This window comes from Chiroxiphia lanceolata, chromosome 10 (assembly GCF_009829145.1).
Source record: "Chiroxiphia lanceolata isolate bChiLan1 chromosome 10, bChiLan1.pri, whole genome shotgun sequence".
Classification (NCBI taxonomy): Eukaryota; Metazoa; Chordata; class Aves; order Passeriformes; family Pipridae; genus Chiroxiphia; species Chiroxiphia lanceolata.
Genome location: NC_045646.1, coordinates 9,611,890 through 9,638,385, shown reverse-complemented (window position 1 = coordinate 9,638,385; position 26,496 = coordinate 9,611,890). Strand labels below are relative to the sequence as shown.

Here is a 26,496-nt window from a genome sequence, read left to right as displayed (position 1 = left end):
GCAGGTGTTGACTTCCATACAAACCACAGATGAGGGTGAAGAGCTCCAGGCCAGGCAGGGTGCATTTTTCACCCACACAGCCGAGAGCCAAGAGGTACTGAAGGCTCTGGGGCCGCTTGTGCCGTCCAGCGCCCTGACGTCTGCCCTGACATCGTGCTACCAGATCAGGGCAGCACTTTCATATAACGGGGCTGCACAATGCTGTCGATAATTTCAGAGGAACTCAGGCTGAGGTTTTTCTAGTGGTCTAAATCCCTGTGTGCAAACCAGTACATCAGGCTTTAGGCAATTAATTCCTAATCATGCCAAATGCCTTCAGGAGCCAGCTTCAATACTGAGAGCTTAAAACGGTTTTCCACCGTACTGCAGATAATTTGGGTAAAGCAAAGAGAGTGGTCTCGTGGCATTTCCAGCCTCAAGGTGTGAGCGTGGTCTGTAAGTGACATTTGTATTCAGAGAACCCTCCCATGCATTTGTGTTGTAGTCATCTATTACTGGGAAGGCACCATAACAAATGAAAAGGGCATTCTTTATACCCCAGAAAGGGAGTTCATTAGAGGGAAAAGCCATTCTTGCTTAGTAAGAAATGAATCTAAAACTGCCTCGGAGCTGCTATTCTCATCAAGTTTCAGTGTTAGCAGTTTTAACCAAGAGCTAATTGAGCAATCTCAGAAAGTGGAGTAATTCCATTATTCAGCTATGCTTTGTACAAGGCTACTGCTAGCTGCGAGAGGAGCACAAATGACTTTCATCAAGCCAGGAACCACCAGCGTTCTTGCCTTTTAAAAAAGGCAAGAAAAAAAGTAGGTCTTTTGGTCTTTTGGCAACTGTTATTGGCAACATGAGCTCCACACCAACACTGCAAGGTTTGTATGTAACATCCAGTTTTTTTGGATAATGGGATTTGATTGTCAGAATTCTTCAAGCAGCAGTGCTGCTCCAGAGTGGATGGCTGAAGATGCTCCTGTTTGTAGGTTAGGCAGAGTGTCACCAGGAAGGCAGTACACTGTTCTTACAGAATTTTGCATGGAAAAGAGCCATTGCAAGTGCTGGTCCAGCTACTCGCCAAAGAGCATGATTCTGTCATTGGCTGCGCTCTCAGGAGATGCGGGATTAGGTAATGTTGCTTTTAGAAGAGCTTTTATAGAAACCTCTCAAGTTCCTTTGCTTCATGGAAGAGCTGTAATCAAAAATAAACGAACATGATTTAAAGAAAAGAAGAAAAAGTCGTACCACATCCAGCGTCTTTGGACTTAACACCCTGGAGAGGGTTTGTTGGTTGAACCGTGGTGCTGTTTCTTTACCACTTTCCTTCAGCTGCTGCTGCTGTTGGATGTGCACAGGACTGTTTGCAGCCCTTTTGTGGAAGGTGACTTTTCTCTGGGCAAATGCAGCAGGATTTAGAGTCCCATTCCCAGGAGGTGGCTGTAGATCTGCTGTTTATTATGAGAGTGTGCTGTAATTATAATCCCCTCCAAGCCAGCAGAGAGCAAGGGCTCTCAGCAGTGTGCTACCCTTAGCAAGGGGATATATATCCATCAGTGTCTTTAGAGCCCTCTCAGACACACACAAACACGTCAGGGCTGCCTCCAGTGGCACTGTTTGGTTCAAACACAAACTAAGTGTGATGCTTTCAAAGCTATACTGTCCTAACCCTGTTTGGACCCAGCGTGGAGCTGAACACCTGAGGCAGGCACATAGATATGGATTGAGAAACCAGAAGTCTTGACTGCAGGTTGAAGCACAAACCCATGGTGAGCTGGGATGGTAAATCCATCCATAGATGGGAAGGAGTTTGAGCAGCAAAAGCTTTTTTCCCTGTGCTTTTTTCTCCTCCTGTGCAGGAGGGAGCACGTGCTGTGAAGGAGAGGCAAGATGGAGAGGAGCAGATGGGATTTTGTGATGGGTTAGGAGAAAGAAGATTGGTAACCTTTACAGAAATGGGTGGTTACATTTGGCTCAAGTCTGAGCTGCTGGAAAGATACTGGGGATTTACCTGGTGGCAGCTGACCCAGCCAGAGGGACCAAGGGGAGCTCAGAGTCCAGATCAGAACAGTTTGGCTCTGTCCCTTTGGGAGCAGGTTTCCACAATGAGCTACACATGATAAAAAGACCAACTTCTTCAGCCTGTCAAAAGCAAAAGACCCTGCCATAGGAGAAGTGCATGGTGCTTTGGGTTTGTCTCTCATACCTCAGCTGTGATAACTCTTCCAACACCTGCATGCACCCATCAGTTACATCTTGCAGAGGGGATGGAAGTGAAGAAGGCGGCATGGGGGAAGAGCTGTGCTCATGTGTCCAGCCCCACCTCACTGCTGTTGGCTCTGAAGCCTGTGGGTCTGTTACACTGGTGGAACAGCAGATGTTTTAGTGACATTTCTCTTTAAGCTGCCTGCCTCCTTCCTGCACTTACTGGATTGCAAACAAAGTACTCCTTGTCTTTCCCTTTCAGCGAACCTTGCTTAGCTAATGTCGTTTGTCAAGTTAATCAGGGAGAGCGGGCACTTCGATGGTTGCTGTATAGCCTGGCTGTATTGCCATGGAGACAAGCAGCCAAATAGACATTTTACTTGCCCTGCTTTGCTCTGCAGAGATTTGGCACGAGAAACTAGTATTTTATTTGCCCTCAACCAACCAACTTGCTAAGGGTGTCAGTATTTTTTCAAGGTTGCTATCAAGAGATTGGGAAGTGTCTGCCTAACCTTTTACAGAGCAAATGGTAATGCTGCTACTAAAGCAATTCCAGGATCTGAGTGTGTAGCTCCTCTTCCCATGTCCCATGGATGTTTGGCTCTGGCAGGAGCTGTCTGAGAGGAGTTACAGCCCAGTAGCTTGAGTTTGGGGCTGCCATTGAGATTACATCAGTACTCTTCAACTGGATGGTTTTATAGGTGGCTTTTTGCCTACAGTAGCTGTGACCATCATTTAGGATACTTTGAAAAGCACCAAGGCCTGCATTTAAGAGCACGTCAGGAACCTGAAATCTCCCCAGCAGTTGATGAGATTTAGGGACTAGTATGCCTTGGTCACGTTTGAAACTCAGAGATGAGTGTAAACCATACACTCGGGTTAACCTCTTGCATAAGGCAGATTATGAGTTTCACCCACATAACTCATAAGAAAAATCAGAGTATTGAAAGAGCCAACAGGAGATGTACACGTTACAGAGCTCATAAGCCATCCCATCACTCCCTCTCCTCCCTCTCGCATGTGCACATGTTAAATGATGCACTGAACAGATTTGGAAACGCTCCCTCCTGCAGCCTGGGTGAACAGGACAGCTGGGATCTGCAGACACCTATGGGAGGGACAGCCACCTGCTGACCTCTAGCCCTGTCTGTGGGATGGCAGAGGAAACCTCACATCAGCACAGAAAGGGCAAAAGTTCAGATCAAATTGTTTATGAGATTTTATGGAGCCAGGAGCCAAGGATAGCTCAGCTAATCCAGAGGAAACTGTAGCGATGGTGTTAGAATGCATTTCACATGGGATTCATTCAGTGCGTGTTCAGATGGACCAGTCTTTCTGTCTCCATTTTTTTAGCCATGAAATATTTTTCTTTGCACTCCCGTCTGCCAGCTGTACTGAGCCAGACTCCAAGCTAGGCTGTTTCAAGAAAAAGGAAAAAAAAACCCCAAACCAAAACCTCTTGTCATTTGACCTGCCGACAAGTTAGCAGGGCTTCAGCACAGCTCCCAGTAACATCAGCACCAGGCACTGGTGTGGATCCAGGCTACTGCCAGCCTCTGCTCCCACTAGCCTCAGCATCCATTGCTTTTCTCCAAGCCACAGCATAGTGCTTGCTGAGTTGAAGACCTGATGAGGAGATGAGCTAAAAGTGCAACTAAAAAGCTACATGGGGAGGGCAGAAAGGCAGCAGCTTTGCTGTGCCCTCCTACTCCTCGGCACCTGAAGCCTTGCCAGCTTTGTGGGCTGTCCTAACCCTGGCTCATCCCACTGAGTCACCAACATCCCATGCAGCGTGAGCTCCTCTTGGGAATAAGGTTTTCCTTTTAGGTGCAATGAGACCACCACATTAAGCTGTTTGATGCAGATCTTGTCTACCTCTTCATGTCCTGAGCCACAGACTCCATTGCTCTGCTGGGAGATGACGTGGCTTAACTCCAGGCACAGGTGCCAGCTCCTTCGCTGTCCCCAGCTTGTTTCCTCTGACCCTGGCAGGCTCTCACATGCTCTGGATTAGCCAGCTATGACTTGTGCCTTCTGGAAGCTGCTTTCCTCTCCCTAGGGACTAACTCCTGATGTTTAGAACAAATCTGGCTAGGAGTTACTATGGAGTAGCCCCACACTGTTCTTCCCTTTCAAGCTTGCAGGACTGCTGCAATGTGTGGGGAGCAGTTCTATGACCCCCCAGTGATCCAGAGATGAGAAGGACCCTCTGTCTGTGCAAAGTGTTTTGGCATCAGCCCACAGGGCATTGCAGCCTTCCCAGAGCACTCTGGGTTCATTAACCTCAGCTGATACAAACAAACCCATCAGATCCTGGAGTTTCTTTTCCCCCCAGGTACAGGGCAGTGTCCAGCCTTATCTGTGTTACCTGCTCCTTGAAAGCCCGAACTGCAGATGTGTCTCCCAAAGCCTACCCCTGCCTTTGGGTGAGAGAGCAAGAGTACTTTTTCAGTTCTGAATATCTACAGTCACATCCTCCACACACTGTCATGGATGCAAAGCTCCTGGGTGCTCCCCAGGATGGGATTTTGCAGAGTAAAGTGGGTAATATGGGCTGTCAGTTTTACTTTAAGAGAAAAAACATCCCTGGCAGGAGCGTGCTTAGGTATGAGCTTCCATTCAGTACTACCTACAACATCAGAACAAGGATATCTCCAGGAAATTGTAAAAGACCAAGCCCCAGAGTAGTAAAACAAAATGCAGAACTTAATAATCAGGTGGCAACTGCCTCCAGCCCAAAGTGTCGCTGAAGGTAAGAGATGAAGCTTCACACTCCAGTGCTCAATAGGAACAGGAATGGCAGGAGCTGCTTGAGCACTCACTCACTGTCTGGGACATGTGATGAGCCCATTATATCTGTGCCAAAGAGGAGATTTTGTTCACAGTTGTTTATTACTTTGTCCTTAAAAATGGGTTTGCATCTCACTCCATAGAGGCCACATTTCAAGGATCGGGCAGGGACTCCATGGCCAACCTTTGCCCATGCATGAATCTGTGTAGCTGGGGCTAGAGCTGGAAAAGTCTCCCTGTTTCATTTCACTGAAGCCCAAGGGAGGGAGGGGCGCTGCCTTTCACAGCCCACACTGTTTTTTGTGCCTCCCTATGAGCTGGCTTGGGCAGAAAGGGCTTCTCAGGTGTGAGCATTGCCTGGCACAGCCTCACACCTGTCCTCAGGCCACTGTTCCCACGTGCCTCTGGTGTGAGAGCTGGTGAGTCACCCACAGGAGATGGGGATGGCCATGCCATAACCCACTGGATGCCTCTGGCTGCCCCACCCCCAGGGTGCCCAGCGCTGTCCTGCACCCCCCCGGAGCCGGTGGCCATAGAGGGACCGAGGTTGCCATCTGCCGGCTCAGTTGCACAGGAGCAGCAAGAGCCTGGCTCAGCCCTCTTGGAAGTGGTCCCTCAGGAGTGTGTCCTGATCCTGCTCGGGCTGCCGGGCATTGCCCACACCCGACCCAGCCCTTGGCCTCTGGTAGCATCTCCCCATGGGCAGGTGTTCCCAAGGACAGGGCGAGCAGCCCCTTCCCATTTAGGCTGTGCTGCTCCCCCCCACCCACACTGCCCCTGTGCCAGGGTGTCTCTCCTGCCCTCGCTGTGGGGCCTGAAGCATTGGCCTCTGGCACAAAACACTCTGGGAGAATCTGCAAGGCTCTTAATAAGGGAGCTCTTTCCCATTAAAGACTAATATTTCTACTGCAGATTATCACTGTCAGGTACTTATTCCTTTTCTGGGCTTGTCTTTATTTCCTTTCCCTTTTGAGTTCTTGGCAAGTACTCCCAGGCTGAGAATGTGTTGCTGCTGTAGTGAGTACCTCAGGAGCACAGCACCCTGCACATCTCACCTGACCAGTCTCACCAGCAGTGGCTGGTGCAGCTGGGAGCTGCAGGATTATTGGCTCCAGCCCTGGTCCCCCAGCCAGCCCTGCAAAATTGCTGCTTTGCCTGCAGGAGGACAGGGCTGAGCCGGCATAATCAGGCACAGCTCGCTCAGGCATTGCTGGGAGGATGAGGTTACTTCTGTAAATCTATTATCTTTTTTGGTAATTAGCACCAGTTAGCAGCCCTGGGAATACATGCAGCAAATAGCAGGAAGCCCAGTTAAGCACATCTCTCTGCTTATTTAAGCCCAGGTAAACAAGTCTCCTGTGACACAGCCCTACAGCTGGTAGCACAACTCATAAATGCACCAAAGATGATCCCTAGTGCTGGGACTGCTTTCCTTAGCAGTGTGTAGTCCTTGAGGTTTACATTCAATGGGTGTACATTCAGAGCTGGAAAGTGAGGACTCACCATTACCTGGATGCCGAAGGCAGCCCTACTTGAGTGATGCCAGTGGCTTGCCCTGCCCAGGGACTGGCTGGGCTGTGCTGTGGGTGGAAGGCCAGCTTGGGGCAGGGCTCGGTGGCTGGGCCTGACCACACATGTCGAGCTCAGGATGGGGAGCGAGCAAGGCGCTGTTTTCTCTGGCCCAGGAAGACAGAGATGTGTGTTTGTTTTCCATGCTGTCTTTCGCACGGCGTTTGTTTTGCTTGTCGAGCGTTTCAGGAGATAAAATGACCTAAAGGGAGATTATTTTATCCTAATTTAAGCTGTCAATTTTTCACTGACTTCTGCTTGTCTGTGCCAGCAAGGCAGCTTACTCTGAGTCTCTGGGGAAACCTCAGCTAGAAAGTGAGAATTTGGGGGGGATTTGCTGCAGTCTCAGATCTAATCTGTGCTTATGACAGCAACTACAAGCTGCTCCCCTGTCCCTCTGTGTCGTGTTAATTCCCATCACTGTGGACTGGCTTGGCTTGCCAGGGGACTCCCCTCTCTAACTGGGGTCTGGGGTTGTTTCCCTCGTGCTGCAGGCTGGTGGAAGAGTTCATGCTGCTGGCGAACATGGCCGTGGCCCATCGGATCTACCACTTCTTCCCCGAGCAGGCCTTCCTTCGCCGCCACCCCTCACCCCAAACCAAGCTGCTGAAAGACCTCATGGACTTTTGCAACCAAGTCGGCCTTGACATCGACTTCAGCAGTGCAGGGACCCTGCAGGTGAGTGCACTGGCCTGGGGAGCAGCAGGGCAATGGGGGCAGAGGAGGGGCAGCTACGTGATGGCATGTTTGTGGCAGCATGTGGTTTATTCCCTGTCCCTCTCTGCCCAAGCAAAGCTGACAGCTATTCCATACCAAAACAAAACACCTCCCTCATTCACTATTGTCTTGGTCTGCCATGTTGTGCACAGAGGTTAGAATAGGGAAGGAAGGACCTTGCAGGTGACCCCAGCGCTGCCCTCCCTGCAATGGGAAGGATGTTTCAGTGCAGGAGCACTCACTGGGACACCCAGATTTCCTTCTCTAGCTAGGTCTTGAGCAGGGAATTTGCTCCATACTGCAAGTAAAGTAACTGTGCAAGGGGGTGTTTCTGTCGGGGCTGCTGCAGGTCTCAGGGAGGGCAGGGTGGGGAGCAGGGTGACTGGGAAGGACTGAAGAGCGGTTCTGGGAAAGGTCAGATGCAGCCAGTGCAAGAGGTATCTGACCACTCCTCTGCTGAGCATGTCCTGAGGCTGAACTCCAGCTGAACAGCGCAGCACAGGTTCCAGGATTTTCTTTACTCGCAGCAACTGGACTGTGGATAATCCTCTGTTAATCCCATCCCCACTGGCCTCCTGCACACCCCTCCATCAGCTGGGACTGCTTTTCTCGCTTGCTGGCTGTGCCCAGCCTATGTCAGCAGACACGGGGTTGCTCACTCAGCTCCTCTCCTGCACTTTGAACCCTCCAGCCCTTCCTCACTGCTAACCCCAACCAGTGACCTCCCATATCCACATCTCCCCAGAGTCCCATTAGTCCATGTGCTGAAGCTCTCAGTAGCTGGATGGGAGCCAGGCACAGGTCAGGAGAGGGTTTATGGGCACTGTTGCACACTGCACAACTGGGGACAGAGACAGCAGTCCCTGTGCCCTGGGTGCTCCCTGCCACTGAGCCCAGGAGGTGGGTCAGTACTCAGGACTCTGTGTGCAGTCCTGCCGGGGCTGCTGGGACCACAGCAAAGCCCAGTTTTATGTGCACCTTTTGCTTATAAGGGGAATTGCAGGAAAAGGAGGAATTTGGCTTTGACAAGCTGCTGTTTGCTCCTGTAAGGTCTGCCTGGGTTGCTCTACCACCATAACATACCAACACTGAATGCTCTCTCTTTTCTCCTTCAGAAAAGCCTAAATGAAATATTTGGTGTTGACAAATATTCCAGAGCAAGGAAAGAAGTGCTGACCTACATGTTCTCCAGGCCCATGCAGGTGAGAACAGCATTGGACACATCTGGCTGTAGCTGTAGCTTTCTGCTGTGGCTCTATCTTCAATCCTCGCCCCTTCTGCATTACTGAGCTCGTTGTTCCACACAGGGAGAGTGAATGAACACTGAACATGATGCTTTGGGGCTGCCAGCAGCTTCCCCCAGAGCTTCCAGCACTGTGTAGCTGGCAGTGGGAGTATCCCCTGAGCAACAGAGCTTCACTGGATGGCAGGGTTGGGCTGAGTCTTTCCTTGTCCTCCATAGTGTCCCTGTTGGGACATCCCGTGTTTGGATGTTTCACCCTTGAAGCTGCATGTGGGGTGTCAGCAGACTCACAAGGGCCCAGCTTGCTCTGTGAAGAGCTGGTTGTGGGCTCCAGGGTTCATGTTTGTGCCATTTCATCACACCATGGTATCCCAACTGGTCCAAAGAAGGAATCAAGAGTGAGGATGATATAGGGGTGTGGAACTGGCCATAAGCACAGTCTGGTATCTGCTCTTAGAATCAGGGAAATTCTGGAAAACCTTTGGTCTCCCTCCAGCCCAAGTGGCTTTCTGTGACAGTCACTGCAATGGAGGCTTGTGCTGCTGACACCAGTTGTCATGTTTGGTGCATCTGCAGCTCAGGACACTTATTTGGGTGTTTATCACCATCAAAAAAAGTTTTTGTGAATCATCAGCTGCACTTGCAGCTGGGCATAGCACAGCCTGGTTTTAGGGAACTCCTACCCCACAGGGAGAAGGGGCACGTTCCGGAAATGGTCTCTCTGCTGTGGCCTGCTTATCACTGCAGGAATGAATCATCTTCCCAACATCACTCATTTGACTGTCACTCTTCTAATTAGCTTATTTGCTTCATTTACTCATTAGCAGTTGCCTGAAGTCCTGCTGTGCTTCAGGGACTTAATGCTTTCTTCCAACTGGGATTGGGGTCTGAAGCCATTTTGTAAATCACCCCCCTCATCTATGTGCCCAGCTCAGGAGTGCTGCTTTGTAAAGAGGGAGTGTCCTCTGGAGTTGGCTGTGTTGTCCCAGAACCCATGGCCTGCTTTGGGTTATTCTGGTCCTTTCTGTTACATCTTTCTTTTCTGGTGGAAGGTGCACTGGTGATATGCATTCCTTGGAGTCCCTCTCTGGTCCTGTTGACTGGCACAAGCCTAGGCTTTGCCAGTAGAAGCATGTGGAGCAAACCTGGCTATTGACCAGGATGGATGAGCAAGGAGAATGCAACTTTGTTCTGCAGTGGCACCAAGGAGGAGATGGGCTTTTGGGGACCCACTGACTTACTGAGATTTTGCTTCTGTGGTCTCCTGAGACTTTAGTTGGAGAAGTGGCGCGTGTGCTCTGATATACTTCACAGTGGCTCTTGTTAAGATTTAGCCCTGTGAATACATGTTAGCTCTGTATGTGAAAGAGATATCAAGGTTTTGGGGGTGAAATCTTCTGCAGAGTAGATACCTGACAGACAGTTTGGGAAAGAAGCACTTTTAAAGGAAATATTCCATGAGACTTGATTTTGGCAGGAACTAGACTCATTTTATCATCAGAAGATCAAGGTGCCCATCGGTTCAGGTCCACTCATACCTGGCAAACCTGCTGCCAGGCACACTCCCATAACAGGCAAAACCCTGTTTACAGCTGAGCCTATTGGCCCTGCTGGGCAGCCTGAGTCTGGATGGTAAGCAGCATTCCCATCTGCTGGCACTCCCCAGAAGGGTGCTACTCCTGTATGTCATGGGGTGCTGTCATTATTGGAAGTGGTGCATGAACCAGAAGAAGCAGAAATCAGTCTCAATCCTGGGATATGCTTATGCAATTTAGTTTGTAAATGGAGTTTCGGGCTTGCCCAAAGCCATCGGCCAGGTGAGCGGATGCTGCCCCCCTGTCTTCAGGGCAGCTTTCCAATCCAACCCAGTGTGTGCTGACAGCAGTGGGTCCACATGACCTCCAGTCCTTAGGGAAGGACCATGGCACTGCGGTGGTCTCTGTTCTCTGACCACACTCATTGTGGGGTGGACTCGCAGCTCCCCAAAATCCTGAGCAGTTCAGATTCCCACCATTGTTCCTACTGCTAAATGCAGAGGACGGGTAGTTTAAAGCCATGTCAGTACCCCTTGGAAAGGGCAGACAGCTTCCAGGAGGAAGGAGCTTTCCCTGGGAGTAGTATTTTTTGCTGCCTGCCATGAGTATTAGAGCAGATGGAAGAATCAGCCCCATCCTGCCGGATGTCACAGTCCCTCATGGGGTAGAGGACAGATTTGAGTGTTGGCAGCTGTGGAGCACAGCCACATGGGGGCCCGGGACGGTGTCGAGGGCTGGGCCATCGCTCTGACAGATGGTGTGGCGAGACCGTCTGGTCAGGGCACTGAGGAGTCACCTGTATCCCTGCACATGTCTCAGCTCCCAGTGATAAAGCTGGTGTTTCAGGGACAAGGCTGCAGCTAAATCAGCCAAAGCAACTTGTCCATAGGTTTAACCCCTCGTTGTTCCAAGCTTGTGTCTTCCATCTTCACTGCATGCTGATGGTCAAAGCATCAGCCTCTTGAAGGAGGAGGGAGGTGGGAAGCAACTGGTAATGTGTGTGTCTGGGTGAGCGCCTGGATTGCCATGCCAGGAGCCTTGTAACAGATGAAGGAGCAGCGACATACCATTTTTCAGGGGCTCAGTCACTCGGGGATTCAATCTGTCCGTGAGAGCAAAGCTGCCCCTGGTTGGCTGGGGCTGATTTATTTCCAGGCTTCTGGCAGTTCTCCAGGGATTGCAGCAAACCCTGGAGATTTGAGACCGCTTGTGAGTCAAATTTGTTAATAAGGAAGCATCTGCTTTATGCCAGGCTAGTGTCACTGGGTAGTGTGGTCATGGTGGTGAGGACAGGTATCAGATAGGGCTTGGACTGGGCTCCCTGCAGTGTGTCACCCTGCTACAGCGCAAAGGAGTATTTTTGCTGTGATACCCAAGCTGATGCCAACGTCAGTGAGTCAAGAGCTGCCAAAAGGGTGTCCAAAATGGTGCTGGACCCTGCAGTGGCCTGGTTTGGCCAGCGCATCCATCAAGATGAAGTGCCCCAGACAACAGCAAACAGCACAGGACCTTCAGCATCTTTTCTAACTTGAAACAAGGCAGAGCATAACTTGAAACACTGCTGGGCATAGGGCAAAGATGGACCCTTACCAGGGGAAGGGAAAATCCCTACAGCAGGGATTTTGTCTGGTGCTCTGCTTTCTACCTGCCTGGCATTGTAAAGACCTTCCTCCCTTCTGCCCAGAAGCTTGGCACAAGTGCCTGTAAATCCCCTGAGATTTCATACTGTCTGTCTGCACAAGGGCACTCATCTTCTCCTGCAGCAGCTTCCAGTGCTTGGCGTCTCTCCCTGCCCAACAGAGCCTTGTTCGGTGGGAGCCGAGCTAATTGAGTGGAGACCATACTTTGTGGAGTCCATCAGAAACAATTTAATTCTGGGTTGTGGAAATTGGCAGCCACCACAACTCCTATCCCAGCTCTTGGGTCTCATAATAAGGCCAGGACTGATGCTGCTTTTTTTAACCTGCTCTATTTACTTGCCCGGATCAGTGCGTTGCTGCTCAGCAGGAGCTGGCTGTGCTGCTGGGCTGGAGAGCAGAGGATACAGCTGCCCAAACTGAGGATCCCAGGACAGCTCTGTAATCAGAGCTGGCTACTCCTGTTTTTTTTAAATCGCTCTTATTTTTAAATGGGTTCATTCAATCGCCACTGTGCCGTGACCCCGCCACAACCCCCCTGACCTGCACAGCCTCCCCTCCCCGCCTGGGCTCAGCCCCCATTGTTTTCCCAGTCCTGAGAGCTGGTGTTTCACAGATGTAAAAATAAAAGCTGTAACATGTGATAACAGGGATGACACAGGAGAGGTTCCTGCTGAAGAGACTTCTGGGCAACACGATGCTGCTGTCGCCTTGGTGTTGGTTTAGATGGGCAGTCCATCCACTCTGCTTCCCAGCTGTCATGGTGGGATGGAGCAGCAGGGATCACAGCAGGGCTGTCTCTTCCTTGGTGAATGGAGGAGCCACTTATCCCAGCTCACAGTGCTCTTCAGGTAGGCACTTGGAGAGCCTGCAGCCAGACCCAGAACCAAATTGCCTTGCACAGGAACCACTCTGCAAGGCTCCTTGTTGGGAAAGCATCCATGGTGGGCATGGAACAAGCTGGGCTCTCCCCTGGAAGATGGGAGGATGGCTAATGAGCCTCAGGGCCTGAACAGAAGCAGGAGAATGCTTAAACCCATGTGTGATGTGAAAGTTCAGGCAGTCCTTGGGCCTGGCAGGGTCAGCTGGCAGCTATCAGCTCCCTGCAGTGGCTTTGCACCTTTTGTTCTGTGCTCAGTTTCTGCAGCATCCGCCTTGTCCCTGTGCAGCTCAAACTGAGCAGCCGGTGAAGGGCCATCAGCACACAGGATGTCATTAGAAGGACCATTGGCTGCTGGAGCTCTTGTCGCACAGACCCAGACCCCTTCAGCCTCATGTGGGGTCCTGCCACCATCCTTGCTTACACCCTTCCCTCGTTTCTCCCCCCTTTCAGATGGCTCTCTACTTCTGCACTGGTGTCGTGAAGGACGAGACCCTCTTTCGCCACTACGCCCTGAACGTGCCCTTCTACACCCACTTCACCTCCCCCATCCGCCGCTACGCCGACATCATCGTGCACCGGCTCCTCTCCGCCTCGCTCGGTGGGTCTGCCCGGCCGCTCCTGGGGGTGGCCTGGGCACCTGGGTCCAGGGTGCCATGGCATGGCTCTGTAGCAGGAGGGAGCATGGGCATGTCATTGTCACTTGTCCCCTCTGCAGGTGCCAGCTCCCCCATCAAGATGGAGAAAGAGGACATCCAGAGACAGGCAGATCACTGCAACGACCGGAAGATGGCTTCCAAGAGGGTGCAGGAGCTCAGCGGTGACCTCTTCTTCTCCATCTTCGTCAGGGTAAGAGCCAAGACTGTCTTCCCTCAAGGCATCTCTGGATTTCCATCTGAAGGCTCAGCCTAGATGCCGCCAGGTGGGGGGCTGTGGCTGCCCACTTGGCCTCAGGAAAGGCAAACAGTGAGGGGACAGGCTCAGCAACCGCCACTGCCAGATTCCAGGACTGGCTCCCCTTGGGGATGGCTGGATGAGGGCTGCTGTGTAGTGACAGCCCTGTCTCTTGACAGGAATGTGGTCCTCTGGAGTCAGAAGCCATGGTGATGGGTGTCCTGAGCAAGGCCTTTGATGTCCTTGTGCTGAAGTTTGGAATCCAGAAGCGTATCTACTGCAATGTAAGTACCTCACCAGTGTGAGACAGTGCCAGCACTACCTCACCAGAGATGGCTGCAGCAGCTGGAGGCAGTGGCTGTCCTGGTGCCCTTTTGTGCCACCCTGCAACCAGCAGAGCTGTGCCCAAGCCAGGCCAGCCAGAGGGGAGGGAGCCTTCATGGGGTTTCCACTCCACCCCTCAGCCTGGGCAGGTACGAGGGACTGGGGGTCTGGATCAGCCCAGGCTCTGAGGACCAGCTTCTCCCTGTGACGTGCTGGCTAATCTAGCCTAATCTAGGAAATAAAGCCAGATTCAGGGGAACAGAGATGAGCATGGATCTGAAGCGAGGGCAGGGAGCGAGGCTTGGTTTTCATTTCATTTAATCAGGTGGTTTATCTGGGGCTGTGACAGCAGTGCTGTGGGCCAGCACCTGTGGTTGGTGACAGCATCCTCTCTTAATAACCTGGTTATATGGCTGGCAATGACATCTTTAAACAGGACATAGAGTGTGATATATGGGCTGATGGTGTATCACAGCAGCCCCTGATTTACGTGCTAGGCTCAGGCTCACAGGCTGCATCTCGGTTGTTAAAAGAGCGTGCTGGGCAAAGCAGCGTCAGCCCCATCCACAGGCAAAGTGAAGGAGGAGAGCTGAGTAGAGAGATGTTCCCAATATTCTTCCTGCCTGCAGGCGCTGCCCTTGCTGGACTTCCGCTTCCAGAAGGTGGGGAAGAAGCCGGAGCTGACACTCATGTGGGAACCAGAGGAGCTGGAGGAGGAATCTGTGCACCAGGTAAGACCCCCACAGCATGGGACAGGCTCAACACCATGAAGGTGGCAATGCCCACCTGTGATGTCTGTAAGAACAGGTCTGGGAGGCAGGACTGCCTCACACGTTGTCGGGTCCTCCTGTCTCTCTGTGTCCCCAGTGAGCCCAACTTCAGTCTTAACCTCCTCTGACATTCAGCCCTGCTCCATCCCATCACTACCCTCACATCTGACCCCTCCACACCCTTCAGTCTCTGCCCTGCCTGCTGTGTGCCCTGCCTCCCAATTCAGTTTCCTCCAGGAATTGAATTAACGTGCTGTTTACTTCCTCCTTCCAGATCATCAATTAAGATGTTAAGTAAGATCAGGCCTAAAGCAGCTCCAGTCTAGACTCTTCCCCCCATCCTGGCATTCTTTTCCCCCTCACTGACATGGCCCTTTCTTGGGGTTTCCATCTCTGTGTCAGGGTTGAGCCCCAATTAGGAGAATTTTTTTAAATCGGACTTCCTGAGATACAGTGTCAAATGTTTTAACAGCGTTTAGAAATCTCTCTTTTGTGTCCCTGTCATCTATTAACTTGGTAACTCAATCAAAGGGAGCAATCACATTTGTCTGGCTTGATTAAGTGGTGCTTCTTTGCCAGCTTTTGTCTGGCATCGCTCTAAAATCACAGCTGTGTTGACTGCTGTGATCCCTGCCTGCTGCCAGGGTGGGGATGGGAGGGCTGAATCCCAGCCTCTCCCTGCACCACTCTGGCGGCTCTGCACTTGAGCCCCATTGCCATCCAAGCCCAGCACAGCCCATCCTTGCCCACCTAGGGCTCCTGATACAGAGCACAGTCCTTTCCTTCCCTTCCCAGGGGTGATGTTGCGGTCAGAGCTGGCCGAGCTCCCCGGCTGCTGCAGGCATTTCTGCAGGCCTCCCTCCCTTTGAAGCTGAGCTTTCCTTTCTCAGCTTGGCTCAGAGAACCTCCCTGGATGTGGCCCGAAGTGGCCTCGATTCCTGCTTTCCTACAGGAGCAGGGATCACTTACACCCTAGCAGAGAGCTGCATGAAAAATGACGCCCCAGCATGAGCAGGGCCCATTTTGGTTAAGCAAACAGTTGGTAGAGGAAACTCCTTCACGAACCCTCCACACCTCCTAAGAAAATACAAGAGCTCTCCTGTGGGAGCAGGCAGATCCCTGAGTTGATAAATCTCCAGCCTTGGGATGAGCCAGTTCCCTGTGAGCTGTGCTGAACCACGTTAGACATCCCATGGCACCAAACACCACATCTCCCCACCCGGACCCGGTGCTTGGCCTCTGCTTCCTGCTTTAGCTCAGCTTGGCCAGGCAGTGGGAATGTCAGGGAAGGCTGTTAATGGGAAGCTGTGCAGGGGTCTGGGCTGGCTGTCCCTGCCACAGAGGGAAGTTATTGCCTCCATCTCTCTGTGATCTCAAGATGACCAGGTCCTCAAGTGTGCATCACTCAGGGTCAGAGCATGAAGTGGATCTAAGACTCGGGGGAACTTGATGTGAAATTGTGGTGTTTTGCAGCAGTTCAGCAAAGGAATGAGGCAGGATTGCAAGGGAGAATCCTGATAATCCCCATTTGACTCCCCCAGATTTGGGGGACTGCCCCTTGACCACCCCTTCCTGCACTGCAGCCAACTGGGGCAGACAGGGGCTGGTGCTCAGTAGCCAGCAGCTCTCTGGGCAGCCAACTGAAGAAGGATTTCCCTGCAGGTTACTCCTCGCTGGCCACTTCAGTACATTTAAATCTCAGTGAGATTTTCCTGCTCTGAATGATTAATTGGGAACAGCTGGCACTGGATGAGCTGGGAAGGGTTGGACAAGGTTACCCCGGTAGCTCTGTGCCTGCTCCTCCTGCGGGCCAGCCCCAAGCAGATGGCCCCAGCGAGCCCTGCTACAGCACAGGGCTTGGGGAAGGCTCCAGCAAGCAAATCCCCAGGTGCCTGGCCATGGCCCCAGGAAAGCCCTTCCCAGTGTCCCAGCCAGCCCCTGAACTCTGCCTCAAGGACAGACTGAATTGATGCCTTACTTTTGTGATCCATACAATCACAGGAAGAGCTAGGTTCAGAGGAGTGAGGAGGTGGCAGCAGCAGTGCCTTTCCTGAACAGGAGGGATTGGTTTTCTGGGAGTTTTATTCCCTTGCATCTCTCTCATCCATTGTGCTCCCTTCTGGGTCTCCTCTCGCTGTGGGAGCACAGGCAGGTTTTTCCTTCCTTCTGGGATGCTGATAAAATGCTCAGTGGGATGTGGAAAACCCTTATGACCGCAGCTCCCTTTGGCACTTGGCCAAGCTTCATTAAAGGATGATGTGGCTGGAGGGGGAAGGCATGAGCGGACTTGAGGGGAGGTTGGGACTCACAGCCAAGGAGATAATTGCCCATAATCCTTCCCAGACTGTGCAAAGAACACAAGTGGGGCCTGATCAGGCTGGAATAAGTGAGGATGTTTTGGGAGGCTCATTTAGGTCAGTTTGGGTTCCCTGTCTGGCTTCAGAGCCTGTGGTATTGCCCTTAAAGATGCTGTCTCCAGCCCCAGCCCCAGGAGCACCCTGGACCCCAGCAGAGCTATCTGAATCCATCCTGCTCCATTCTTTGGCTCCCCATGGGTACACTGGTGGAGGCAACAAAAGCCAGCATGGCTCTAAGCAAATCTTACTGTGTTGTCAGTCACTTGAAAACTCTCTTTTCTCTGTCTTTCTCTCCCTGGCTGAAGGTGATCACCATTTTCACGCTGGTGGAGGTGGTGCTGACAGCGGACAGCGGCTCCCTGAAGTACAGTGCCCTGCTCAAGAGACCAAGCTCAGAGAAGTGAGCTCAGAGGAGGCTGCACGTGCTCCCACTCCCGACGCTCCCTCACCTCCCAGGCCCTGCACCAGCACCTGCCGGAGGCAGAAGGGACCCATGAGGACTTTGGGGATTGAGTTTTAAAACCAGTGTGGTTTTATTTCTGGTTTGGATTTTAACTCCAGCTGGGATCAGGGCTCAGAGCTTGAGCCTTCCCCAAGCAGAGCATTTCTACTCTCGGGTATTTTTAGCTTGATGCTTTCTTACTTTTTTTTAAAAGCAGTGGTGTCCATCCCCAGCTTCAGATGCCCGTGGTGAAGGCCGAGTGGGGATGCATGTCCCCAGGAGCGGAGAGGGGCTGGCTCCGCCATCCCAGGTGGGATGTGGTGGGATGCATTGGGATGCAGCTGTGGGGCCATACAGGAGGGTTTCTTGCAGGGTTGTGTGTCATGTAATAAAAGCCGGGTCAGCAGCCCTATGTGGAGCTTGTGCAGGTTTTATTTTGTGCCCTCCATGTTCCCCCAGCTGGGGAATCCCAGCAGTAACTCATCTCTCTGGCAGCCTGGTGCCTCCCCCTGCCTCTGCTTCCCAGGCATTATGAAATCCAAGTGATCTCACCATCTCTCCCAGCCCCCAGGTATGCATGTCCAGAAGGCGTGAGAGATCAGGAAAGGGGCTCCCAACTCCCAGTCTGGAGGCTAGTCCCTCAGTCTGAGCCTTCTCTAGGAGTGTCCATGTGTCTGCTCAGTCCCTCACACCTTGTCCTCCAGCCTAACCCTTCTTGGGGACCCTGCAGCATCATGTCCTTGCTTCTCCCTGCCAGTCCAGAGAGAATCCAGCACCTTGCAGACAGACCGACCTCTGCAATCTCCAGGCACCTCTGCCTGCTCTCTGTCCCCATGTCCACCCTCCACAGTGTGCAGGATGTTTTGGGAGGGCATGGGCTGCTCTGACAGCTCCCATTTTATCACAAGTAGTGGCTGAAAGACAGTCTGACAAGAAGGAATGGATCCATTCTGCCAGGCAGGGAGGGAGCCCTGCATCACTCTTCCTCATCAGTGGTGACAGCTGTGGTCCTGGCATCAACACATCTGCCCTTGGCGGGAACCAGCAGCTGACCAAATCTGGGATGCCCAGATCAGGCCCTGGGATGGGTCAGGAGTGGGTAGAACACACTTCTCAGGAGCTGGTGAGCCCTGAAAGCCATCAGGGACACCTGCAGTCCCCAGGGGTTGTGCTCCCGCAGCGTCTTTCCGGATGGCCTGATGCAATCATGGATGAATGCCAACTGGTACTGGTGACATGGGGCTGTTCCCTGCCTGCAAGAGGTACCTTCTTGTGCAGGTGTGCTGGCATGGGCTGCCCCGATGCACCCAGGACCTGACAGGCAGTGTGTGGCTCTGCTGGGAGAGGGGACTGGAGGACAGACACCAAAGCCAAGATGTCCGTTCCCTACCCCTCAGCCCAGTGTCCCCCTTCTTGGGTTTGTCTCAGGGGGAAAACCAGGCAAATCCAGCCCAGTCGGGCTCAGCCTGTCTGCAATAACAGCCCTTTGCCCTACACCCTCCCCTGCTGCTCCCCGGGGTCCTGCAGAAAACCATGGAGCTGGGGGCCACGAGGTGCCCAGGTCCCTAGGGATGGGCCTGGAGGTCCTGCCTCGCTGGTGGGGGCAGGGATGGCCCCAGGGGGGTCAGGAGCATTGGGAGGGCCCTGGGAGGGCTGGGAGATAGTCCTGGAATGTTATCAGCCCATCGTCTCACGGGACTGGGAAGAGCCATAAAGGGCTGTCCCCTTGCCCTGGACTCAGGCAGCATTCCAGGAGGGACCTGGGGTGGGCAGCATGGGACGGCCTCTTACTCCTGGAACTTACCTTCTCCTCTGCTTCCTTGCTCAGCTCACATCTGCAGCCTCTGACAGGGGACGTGTGGGACAGTGGGGTAAGAGCCCTTGGTGGGGGGTGCTGGGGCTGGTGTCACTTCCCTGGGGGTCCCCAGGGACCCTGTCAACTCCCATGGGGTACCAGCAAAGGGGAACCCTCACAGGCACCTCAGGGTGGTCTGAGACCCCAACATTCCCCCCAAAGCAGGCCCTGTCCCTGCTCCCCCCATCCCCACTGCCCTCGTCACTGACTTTGGATCAAGCGACTCCGTAGTCGCAGCCAGCCGGAGTTGCCCGGCCATTACACCCTCACCATGGGGGCTGGTGCTTGGGCACCCCATCCCCTCTGCTAAGAGACACAAGAAGCTTCCCTGCCAAACTCTGCCTCAGTTTTCCTCTCTGCAGGTGGGTTCTGAGCAATACTGGTGTGCCAAAGGCCATGTGGATCCCCAAAGGATACCTGGTCCTCCCTGGAAGGGGGCTTTGAGCAGCTAAATTCACCTCGGTTGGAGATGCCCACACTGGACCCCTAGGGTGTGCCCCTGAAGCCCCTCAGGGTGCCCAGTGCCCCTGCACACCCCCAGCTCTGCTCTCACCTCCAGATGCTGAGAAGTCCCCAAGCTACTGGAATAAAGGCGCCAGGAGGAGGCTGGAGTTGGCCCTGGCATTGCAGCCAGCGGCACAGCGGGCCAAAAACATCATCCTCTTCATGGGCGATGGTGAGTACCCCGGGTCCCTGCCAGGCCCTCAACAGCTGGTGGATGTGACTGATGAGAAGATGGGGCTGATGCAGATCGCGGGGCAGTGCCTGGGAAGGGCAGGACTGTCCCTGGTCCCGGCCCATGCCACCCTGTGACTTGGACATGCCCACAGGCATGGGGCTGTCCACCATGTCGGCCGCTCGGATCTACAAGGGGCAGCTGGCTGGTGGCTCAGGCGAGGAGAGCGTGTTGGCCATGGAGACCTTTCCCCACATGGCCCTGGCCAAGGTGAGCAGGGCAGTGCCAGGGGGGACATTCGTGCTGCCCCGACCAAAACCCAATTGGACCCCTCTTGCTTCCAGACCTACACCATCGACCGTCAGGTGCCCGACAGTGCTGGCACAGGCACCGCCTACCTCTGTGGGGTGAAAGCCAATGCCAAGACTCTGGGGTTGAGTGGGGCAGCCACCTATGGAAAATGCCGCACCACCTTCGGCAATGAGGTGGACTCCATCCTGCACCGGGCCAGGCTGGCGGGTATGGGGCAGCAGGCAACCCTATCAGAGAGCCTGGCATGGCCACCACGTGCTGTGCAAGGCTGGATGGGCTCCCTGTAAACCCTTGCCCACGCTGCAGGCAAGTCGGTGGGCATTGTGACGACCACGCGGGTGCAGCACGCGTCCCCTGGGGCAGCCTACGCCCACTCGGCCAGCCGGAGCTGGTACGCGGATGCCAACATGCCCAAGGAGGCACTGCGGGACGGCTGCAAGGACATCGCCTACCAGCTGGTGCACAACACGGACATCAATGTGAGCTGGGGAGCGGGTGCGGGAGGGAGGGGGTACCAGGAATGTTGGGAGGGTCTGCTGAGCTCCCGGGCAGGTGATCCTGGGCGGCGGAAGGATGTACATGACCCCCAAGCGGACTCCAGACCCCGAGTACCCAGAGGACCCAGACCAGAATGGCACCAGGAAGGATGGCCGGGACTTGATTGCTGAATGGCTGAGTGCCAAGCAGGTAACGTGCCAGGACAGAGGGGATGTGACTCCGGGCGTGGGGCACATGCCATTGGCACTGGCTCTGTTCTTGCTGGAAGGGTGCCCGCTACGTCTGGGACAAGAAAGGCCTGGATGCGGTCGAAGATGACTCCGTGAGCCACCTTATGGGTAGGAGCATCACTGCCTGCACCACTGGCAATGCTTCCTCCTCCACCCACTTCTCCAGAGGTGCTGACAGGGACACAAAGCAGCCCCAACATGGACCCTCCTCACCTTGTTCCCCCAGGCCTCTTTGAGCCCAAAGACATGAGGTATGAGCTGAACCGCAACACATCCACGGATCCCTCCATCGTGGAGATGACGGAAAAGGCCATCCGTATCCTGCGCAGGAACCCCAATGGCTTCTTCCTCTTTGTGGAAGATGAGTAGCTCCAGGCGGGCAGTGTGCCTGGGACTGGGGTGGGATGCGGGTCCTGGGAGCAGGTGGGCATCCAAGGGGATGAGGGTGATGGCTGCGTTCCCTGTGCAGGTGGCAGGATTGACCACGGCCACCACAGCGGGCGGGCCAAGCAGGCACTGATGGAGGCCGTCATGCTGGACCTGGCAGTGGCGCGGGCTGGAGAGCTCACCTCCCCCTCGGACACCTTGACCGTGGTGACAGCGGATCACTCCCACGTCTTCACCTTTGGGGGCAACACACCACGTGGCAACTCCATCTTCGGTGGGTCTTGGGGAGGGGCAGTGAACATCCCTCTTCCCACCTCAGCCTTCTGCTCCCACCTGAGGCTGATCTGGCCCAGGTGTGGAGCGAGGTGTGAGGTGACAATGTCTTTCCCTGTGTCAGGGCTGGCCCCCAAGAAAGCCAAGGACAAGCGAGCCTACACCAGCATCCTCTACGGCAATGGTCCTGGCTACAGCATCCGCGATGGGGGCCGTCCAGCTGCCAGCCTCCCCGCTGCAGGTAGGAGTCTGCTGGGAATGGGGTGGAGGCACAGGATGGCTGGGAACAGCATCCCTCTGGCACAGCCACTGGGGACACACAGGGTCCTGGTGCCACCACGAGGCTCAGGAGTCACTTGGGCAGTAATTGCTCTGACACTGGGGTAATGGGAGCTCCCCCCACCCTTGGGAAGCCTCAACCCTGTTTCTCCTCTCACCGCTGCAGAGGACAAGGACTACAGGCAGCAGGCAGCTGTGCCCCTGGAGACGGAGACTCACAGTGGGGAGGACGTGGTGGTGCTGGCCCAGGGCCCCATGGCTCACCTCTTCCACGGGGTGCAGGAGCAGCACTACATTGCCCATGCCATGGCCTACGCCGCGTGCCTCGAGCCCTATGCCACAGAGCCAGGGTGCAGGGCAGCCCGCAGGGCCTCCCACAGCACCCAATGCTCCTCACAGACCCTGCTCACCCTCCTGACCCTCTGTGTGGCTGCCCTCATGGTGGGGGGCTGAGAGCCCCTGGCTGAGTCCCTCTGAGGGTCTTGGCAGCCAGATCACCACTGTGGCCAGAACCAAGGGATACAATAAAACACATGTTGTTTTCTCGGTCCACTGTGCAAAGGTTCATAGTGGTGGTCACCTCCTGAGGTGCTGCCCCATGCCTCAGTTTTCCCAGCTGGTCATGGCTCCTAGTTCCCCCCTGGGACCAGCACTGAAGGCACTGGGGTGAAGGAGGTAAGGAAATGATGGTGAGGGGAGGCCATGTCCTCCCCAGTTTTGCCAGGCTGGGGCACAGTACACAAGGGTTGGTACATTCCTGGAAAGGGGCTGCGCAAGGAGCAGAGTTTTAGTCCACATCCATGGATTTATTACTCAAGAAAGTCTGGGCAGAGAGGAGGGTGCTCAATGAACAAGTGACCCCAGGTGCTGCTGATACTGCTGTTATCCCAGTTCCAGTGCTCAGTGCTGCCCTTGGCACCCGGGGACAGGGCATTCCGCTGTCTGACACTGCAGCTTTGTAGGTGGGGCAGCATTTCCTGACAAGAACTGCACATCCTTTTGTCCCTGCATTTGTCTGCACCCCAAGCCCATCCGCCCCAGCAGCCACATACTGGTGTGCCAAGGAGGTGCCAGCAGCCCAACCCTGTGGCCTTTGTGCGAGCTGCCCAGCAGAACAGTTGGCTTTTGGACACATGCTGAACCTCTTCACACACCCTGTAAGGGCTGGTCCCTGTCCAAAGTCCCTCCCTGGATCTGCTGGAGTTGCAGACACTGCCAGTGGCATCGGGCTGTCGGATCCCACCATGAAGGTCCTGGCATCCCTCACCCTCTGCCTCTGGGCAGGGCTCAGCACTGCTGTCATCCCAGGTGGGGACTGGGATGGGGACGGGTGCCCCTGGCTGCAGGTGGTGTCTGGGGAAGCAGATCAGCCTGGCTGGCCACAGGGAGAGCTTGGGGAGGGAAGCAGGGGCTGCCCAGCTCTGCAAGGGTGAATAGGGTTCAACTTTGCTTTTCTGGAGTCCTTGAGCCAGTTTTTCCCTAGCTTTCTGCTTGTTTCTGGGCTGGAGGCTGGGCTGGGGGAAGCACCTGTATCCTCTATCACCACCCAATTGCCATGGATTTGACCCCATCCCACCTGCCAGATAACTCCCCATCGTGTCTGGTTTTGCTGCCCCCCTCCTTCTCTGCCTCAGAACCCCAGTCCAGGCAGTAGGTGCAAGCCTGCATGGTCTCCTCCCACCCCAAATAGCACCCTGAACCCTTTGGTCCACGTTAGAGAAGGCCCCAGCATGGGGATGCCCAGGGAATGAGTATCCCTGCTGGTGTGCCCCCGGAGAGGCAGGTGCTGGTGAGCTGGGACTGACAGGTGTTTGCCCTGTCCTAGAGGAGGAGGAGAATCCGTCCTTCTGGTACGAGCAGGCAGCTGCGGCCATCGACGCCTCCTTGAAAATCCAGCCCAGGATAGGCCAAGCCAAAAACCTCATTCTCTTCCTGGGGGATGGTGAGTCCTGTTGGCACCCCTGGCAGGCAGGCTGGTATGGCCAGTGCTCTGCTAAGTGGGGTGTGGGGAGGGCACCTGGTCCAGAGGGTGACCAGGACCCTGTCTCCTCGCCCAGGGTTCGGGATCCCCACCATCACGGCCACTCGCATCCTCAAGGGGCAGCAACAGGGGAAGCTGGGCCCTGAGACCCCTCTTGCACTGGATGCTTTCCCCTACGTGGCTCTCTCCAAGGTAAATCCCACCATGCTGGACAGGGGCCGGAGTGATCCCAGGCATGGGGCCATGGTGGTACCCGTGGGGCTGCTGGCAGCACAAGGATGCACGTGTGCAGTGTGTGGGGTCCCTGCCCATCCCACACTTGTCCCTGGGTGAGCAATGAGTGCAGAAGGGAGTGCTGGGGGGGCACCCCGCTGTGTGCTTCCACCAACTGCCCCCTGCCCTGACCCCCTCTGTCCTTGGCAGACGTACAACGTGGACCGGCAGGTCCCTGACAGTGCGGGCACAGCCACAGCCTATCTCTGTGGGGTGAAGGGCAACTACCAGACAGTGGGGCTGAGTGCGGCCGCCCGCTACTCACAGTGCAACACCACCGCGGGCAACGAGGTGATCTCGGTGCTGGAGCGAGCCCGCAAAGCTGGTAACAGGGGCTGCAGGGCTGGAGGGACCCCACAGGGACAAGGGACATCACACTGGGGGCTTTCACCCATGAGCATCCCGTAGCTGGATCGTGGGAACCCTGTTACCCTTCATGGGGTCTGATGACTGGGGGGTTGGCAGGGAAGGCGGTGGGCATCGTGACGACGACGCGGGTGCAGCACGCGTCGCCCTCGGGGGCCTACGCCCACGTGGTGAACCGTAACTGGTATGCGGACGCCAGCATGCCTGCGGATGCACGGCAGGAGGGATGCAAGGACATCGCCTGGCAGCTGGTCCACAACGTCGACATCAACGTGAGTGCCCATGTGTGGGACGGGGGGAGCAGGGCCAGACACTCCCCCCCCACCCCAGTACAGCCCCATTAACACTGCACCTGTCTCACCCCCTCCAGGTGATCCTGGGAGGTGGTCGGAAATATATGACCCCCGTGGAGACACCAGACCCTGAGTATCCCACCAACAGCCAGCAGAATGGGATACGAGAGGATGGGATAAACCTTATTGACACGTGGCTGGAGGCACGGCCGGTGGGTGACACAGCAGGGACCGTCCTCTGCCCACTGCCCCTGGCACAGGGCCAGGCACCCACTAACCCCCCTGTGGGATTCACCCACAGGGTGCCCGCTATGTCTGGAACAAGACAGAGATGCTGGCTGCTGCTGCCAACCCCAGTGTGAATTATCTGATGGGTAACAAATGTGCCGTGTGCCGGGACTCAACAGGCACCAGGACACATGAAGGCACTGAGGCTGTCTCCAACGTGTCCCCTCCCAGGTCTCTTTGAACCCGGGGACATGAAGTACAGCCTGGTGCATAACACCACCCTGGACCCCTCGCTCACCGAGATGATGGAGGCAGCTATCACCATCCTGAGCAGGAACCCTGAAGGCTTCTACCTCTTTGTGGAAGATAAGTTGGGGCTGGTGCCGCTGGGGCTGGTGAGAGGGGGGTCCCATGTCCCAGGGTGGGGGTAAGAGTTGGGGGTGCTGCCCTCAGTCCCAGCCCACCGCGAGTGCCCATCTGCAGGCGGCAGGATCGACCACGGCCACCACGAAGGGGCAGCCCAGAAGGCGCTGACGGAGGCGGTGGAGTTCGACCAGGCCATCGAGCGGGCAGGAGTCCTGACAGACGAGGCGCAGACTCTCACCGTTGTCACCGCCGACCACTCGCACGTCTTCTCCTTTGGTGGCTACACCCTGCGTGGCTCCTCCATCTTTGGTGGGGCTCTGCCCTGTGCTGGGCACTGCCAGCTCTGCAGCACCCTGACTGTGGCCAGAGGGGTGATACAGGTTTCCTTGGCTGATCCTTCCTTTCCATCAACCCCTCCCCAGGTCTGGCCCCCTCACTATCCACTGATGGGAAGAACTACACATCCATCCTCTATGGGAATGGGCCAGGCTATGCGGGCCCCGACCGGCCCGACGTGGATCATGACACAGCCAGTGAGAGCACAGAGACCATGGCTGGGTGATGGGGTGGGGCTGGGGGCCATCACTGGTCCCCACTCATCCCCTTCTCTACTCTCTTCAGTGCAGTTCGAGTACCTGCAGCAGGCGGCCGTGCCCCTTGACTCAGAGACCCATGGCGGTGAGGACGTGGCCATTCTGGCCAAGGGCCCCATGGCCCACCTCTTCCATGGGGTGCAGGAGCAGACCTACGTGGCCCATGTCATGGCCTACGCCGCCTGCCTCGAGCCCTACACCGACTGCCACCAGCGGGACTCTGCCCCTGGCACCCGTGCCACCACCCTGACCCTGTTCCTGCCCATCCTCCTCCTGCCCCTCTTCCACTGATTCTGTGTCCCTAGGGCACCCAATAGGAGCTGCCAGACCTGTGTTCTCTCCCCTCCTCACGGTGTGGCACCTGCAGCTTTCTGAAGCACCTCTGGTTCAGATGCAGCAGCCAAAGGGTCACCAAACCCTGAGCGTGGGGCGGGTCCTACACCACCCGCACAGGGAGTGTTAAATAAACATGGGGTGTGACACTGGTGAGACAAGCATCTTAGCAGTGTGGGGGTGCTGTGTGGGCAGGGCTGGGGGT

The 26,496-nt window shown here is 55.1% G+C and overlaps 3 protein-coding genes across 6 annotated transcripts in view; all 3 read left to right on the top strand.

Moving 5' to 3' along the window:
- The window catches only part of DIS3L2 (DIS3 like 3'-5' exoribonuclease 2), a 183,193-nt gene extending 165,437 nt beyond the window's left edge, over positions 1-17,756 (top strand). For all 4 annotated transcript variants that reach the window (XM_032698257.1, XM_032698259.1, XM_032698260.1 and 1 more), the window contains 7 exons: positions 7,044-7,227; positions 8,382-8,468; positions 13,015-13,162; positions 13,280-13,410; positions 13,635-13,739; positions 14,409-14,510; positions 17,212-17,756. In XM_032698257.1, coding sequence (XP_032554148.1) covers positions 7,044-7,227; positions 8,382-8,468; positions 13,015-13,162; positions 13,280-13,410; positions 13,635-13,739; positions 14,409-14,510; positions 17,212-17,310 — 856 coding nt within the window. In that variant the 3' untranslated portion in view covers positions 17,311-17,756. The remainder of the gene's footprint in view (positions 1-7,043; positions 7,228-8,381; positions 8,469-13,014; positions 13,163-13,279; positions 13,411-13,634; positions 13,740-14,408; positions 14,511-17,211) is intronic.
- Positions 17,757-19,114: 1,358 nt separating this feature from the next.
- LOC116791911 (intestinal-type alkaline phosphatase-like) lies at positions 19,115-22,312 on the top strand. Its single transcript, XM_032698372.1, has 11 exons — positions 19,115-19,219; positions 19,763-19,879; positions 20,034-20,149; positions 20,224-20,398; positions 20,498-20,670; positions 20,744-20,878; positions 20,958-21,027; positions 21,146-21,278; positions 21,387-21,580; positions 21,704-21,820; positions 22,025-22,312. The coding sequence occupies exons 1-11, from the start codon at positions 19,123-19,125 to the stop codon at positions 22,309-22,311; spliced, it is 1,614 nt and encodes a 537-aa protein (XP_032554263.1). The 5' UTR covers positions 19,115-19,122; the 3' UTR covers position 22,312.
- Positions 22,313-23,004: 692 nt separating this feature from the next.
- LOC116791910 (intestinal-type alkaline phosphatase-like) lies at positions 23,005-26,417 on the top strand. The gene is made up of 11 exons (XM_032698371.1): positions 23,005-23,166; positions 23,684-23,800; positions 23,916-24,031; positions 24,263-24,437; positions 24,578-24,750; positions 24,849-24,983; positions 25,073-25,145; positions 25,231-25,365; positions 25,483-25,674; positions 25,788-25,898; positions 25,987-26,417. The coding sequence occupies exons 1-11, from the start codon at positions 23,103-23,105 to the stop codon at positions 26,247-26,249; spliced, it is 1,554 nt and encodes a 517-aa protein (XP_032554262.1). The 5' UTR covers positions 23,005-23,102; the 3' UTR covers positions 26,250-26,417.
- Positions 26,418-26,496: the final 79 nt, after the last annotated feature.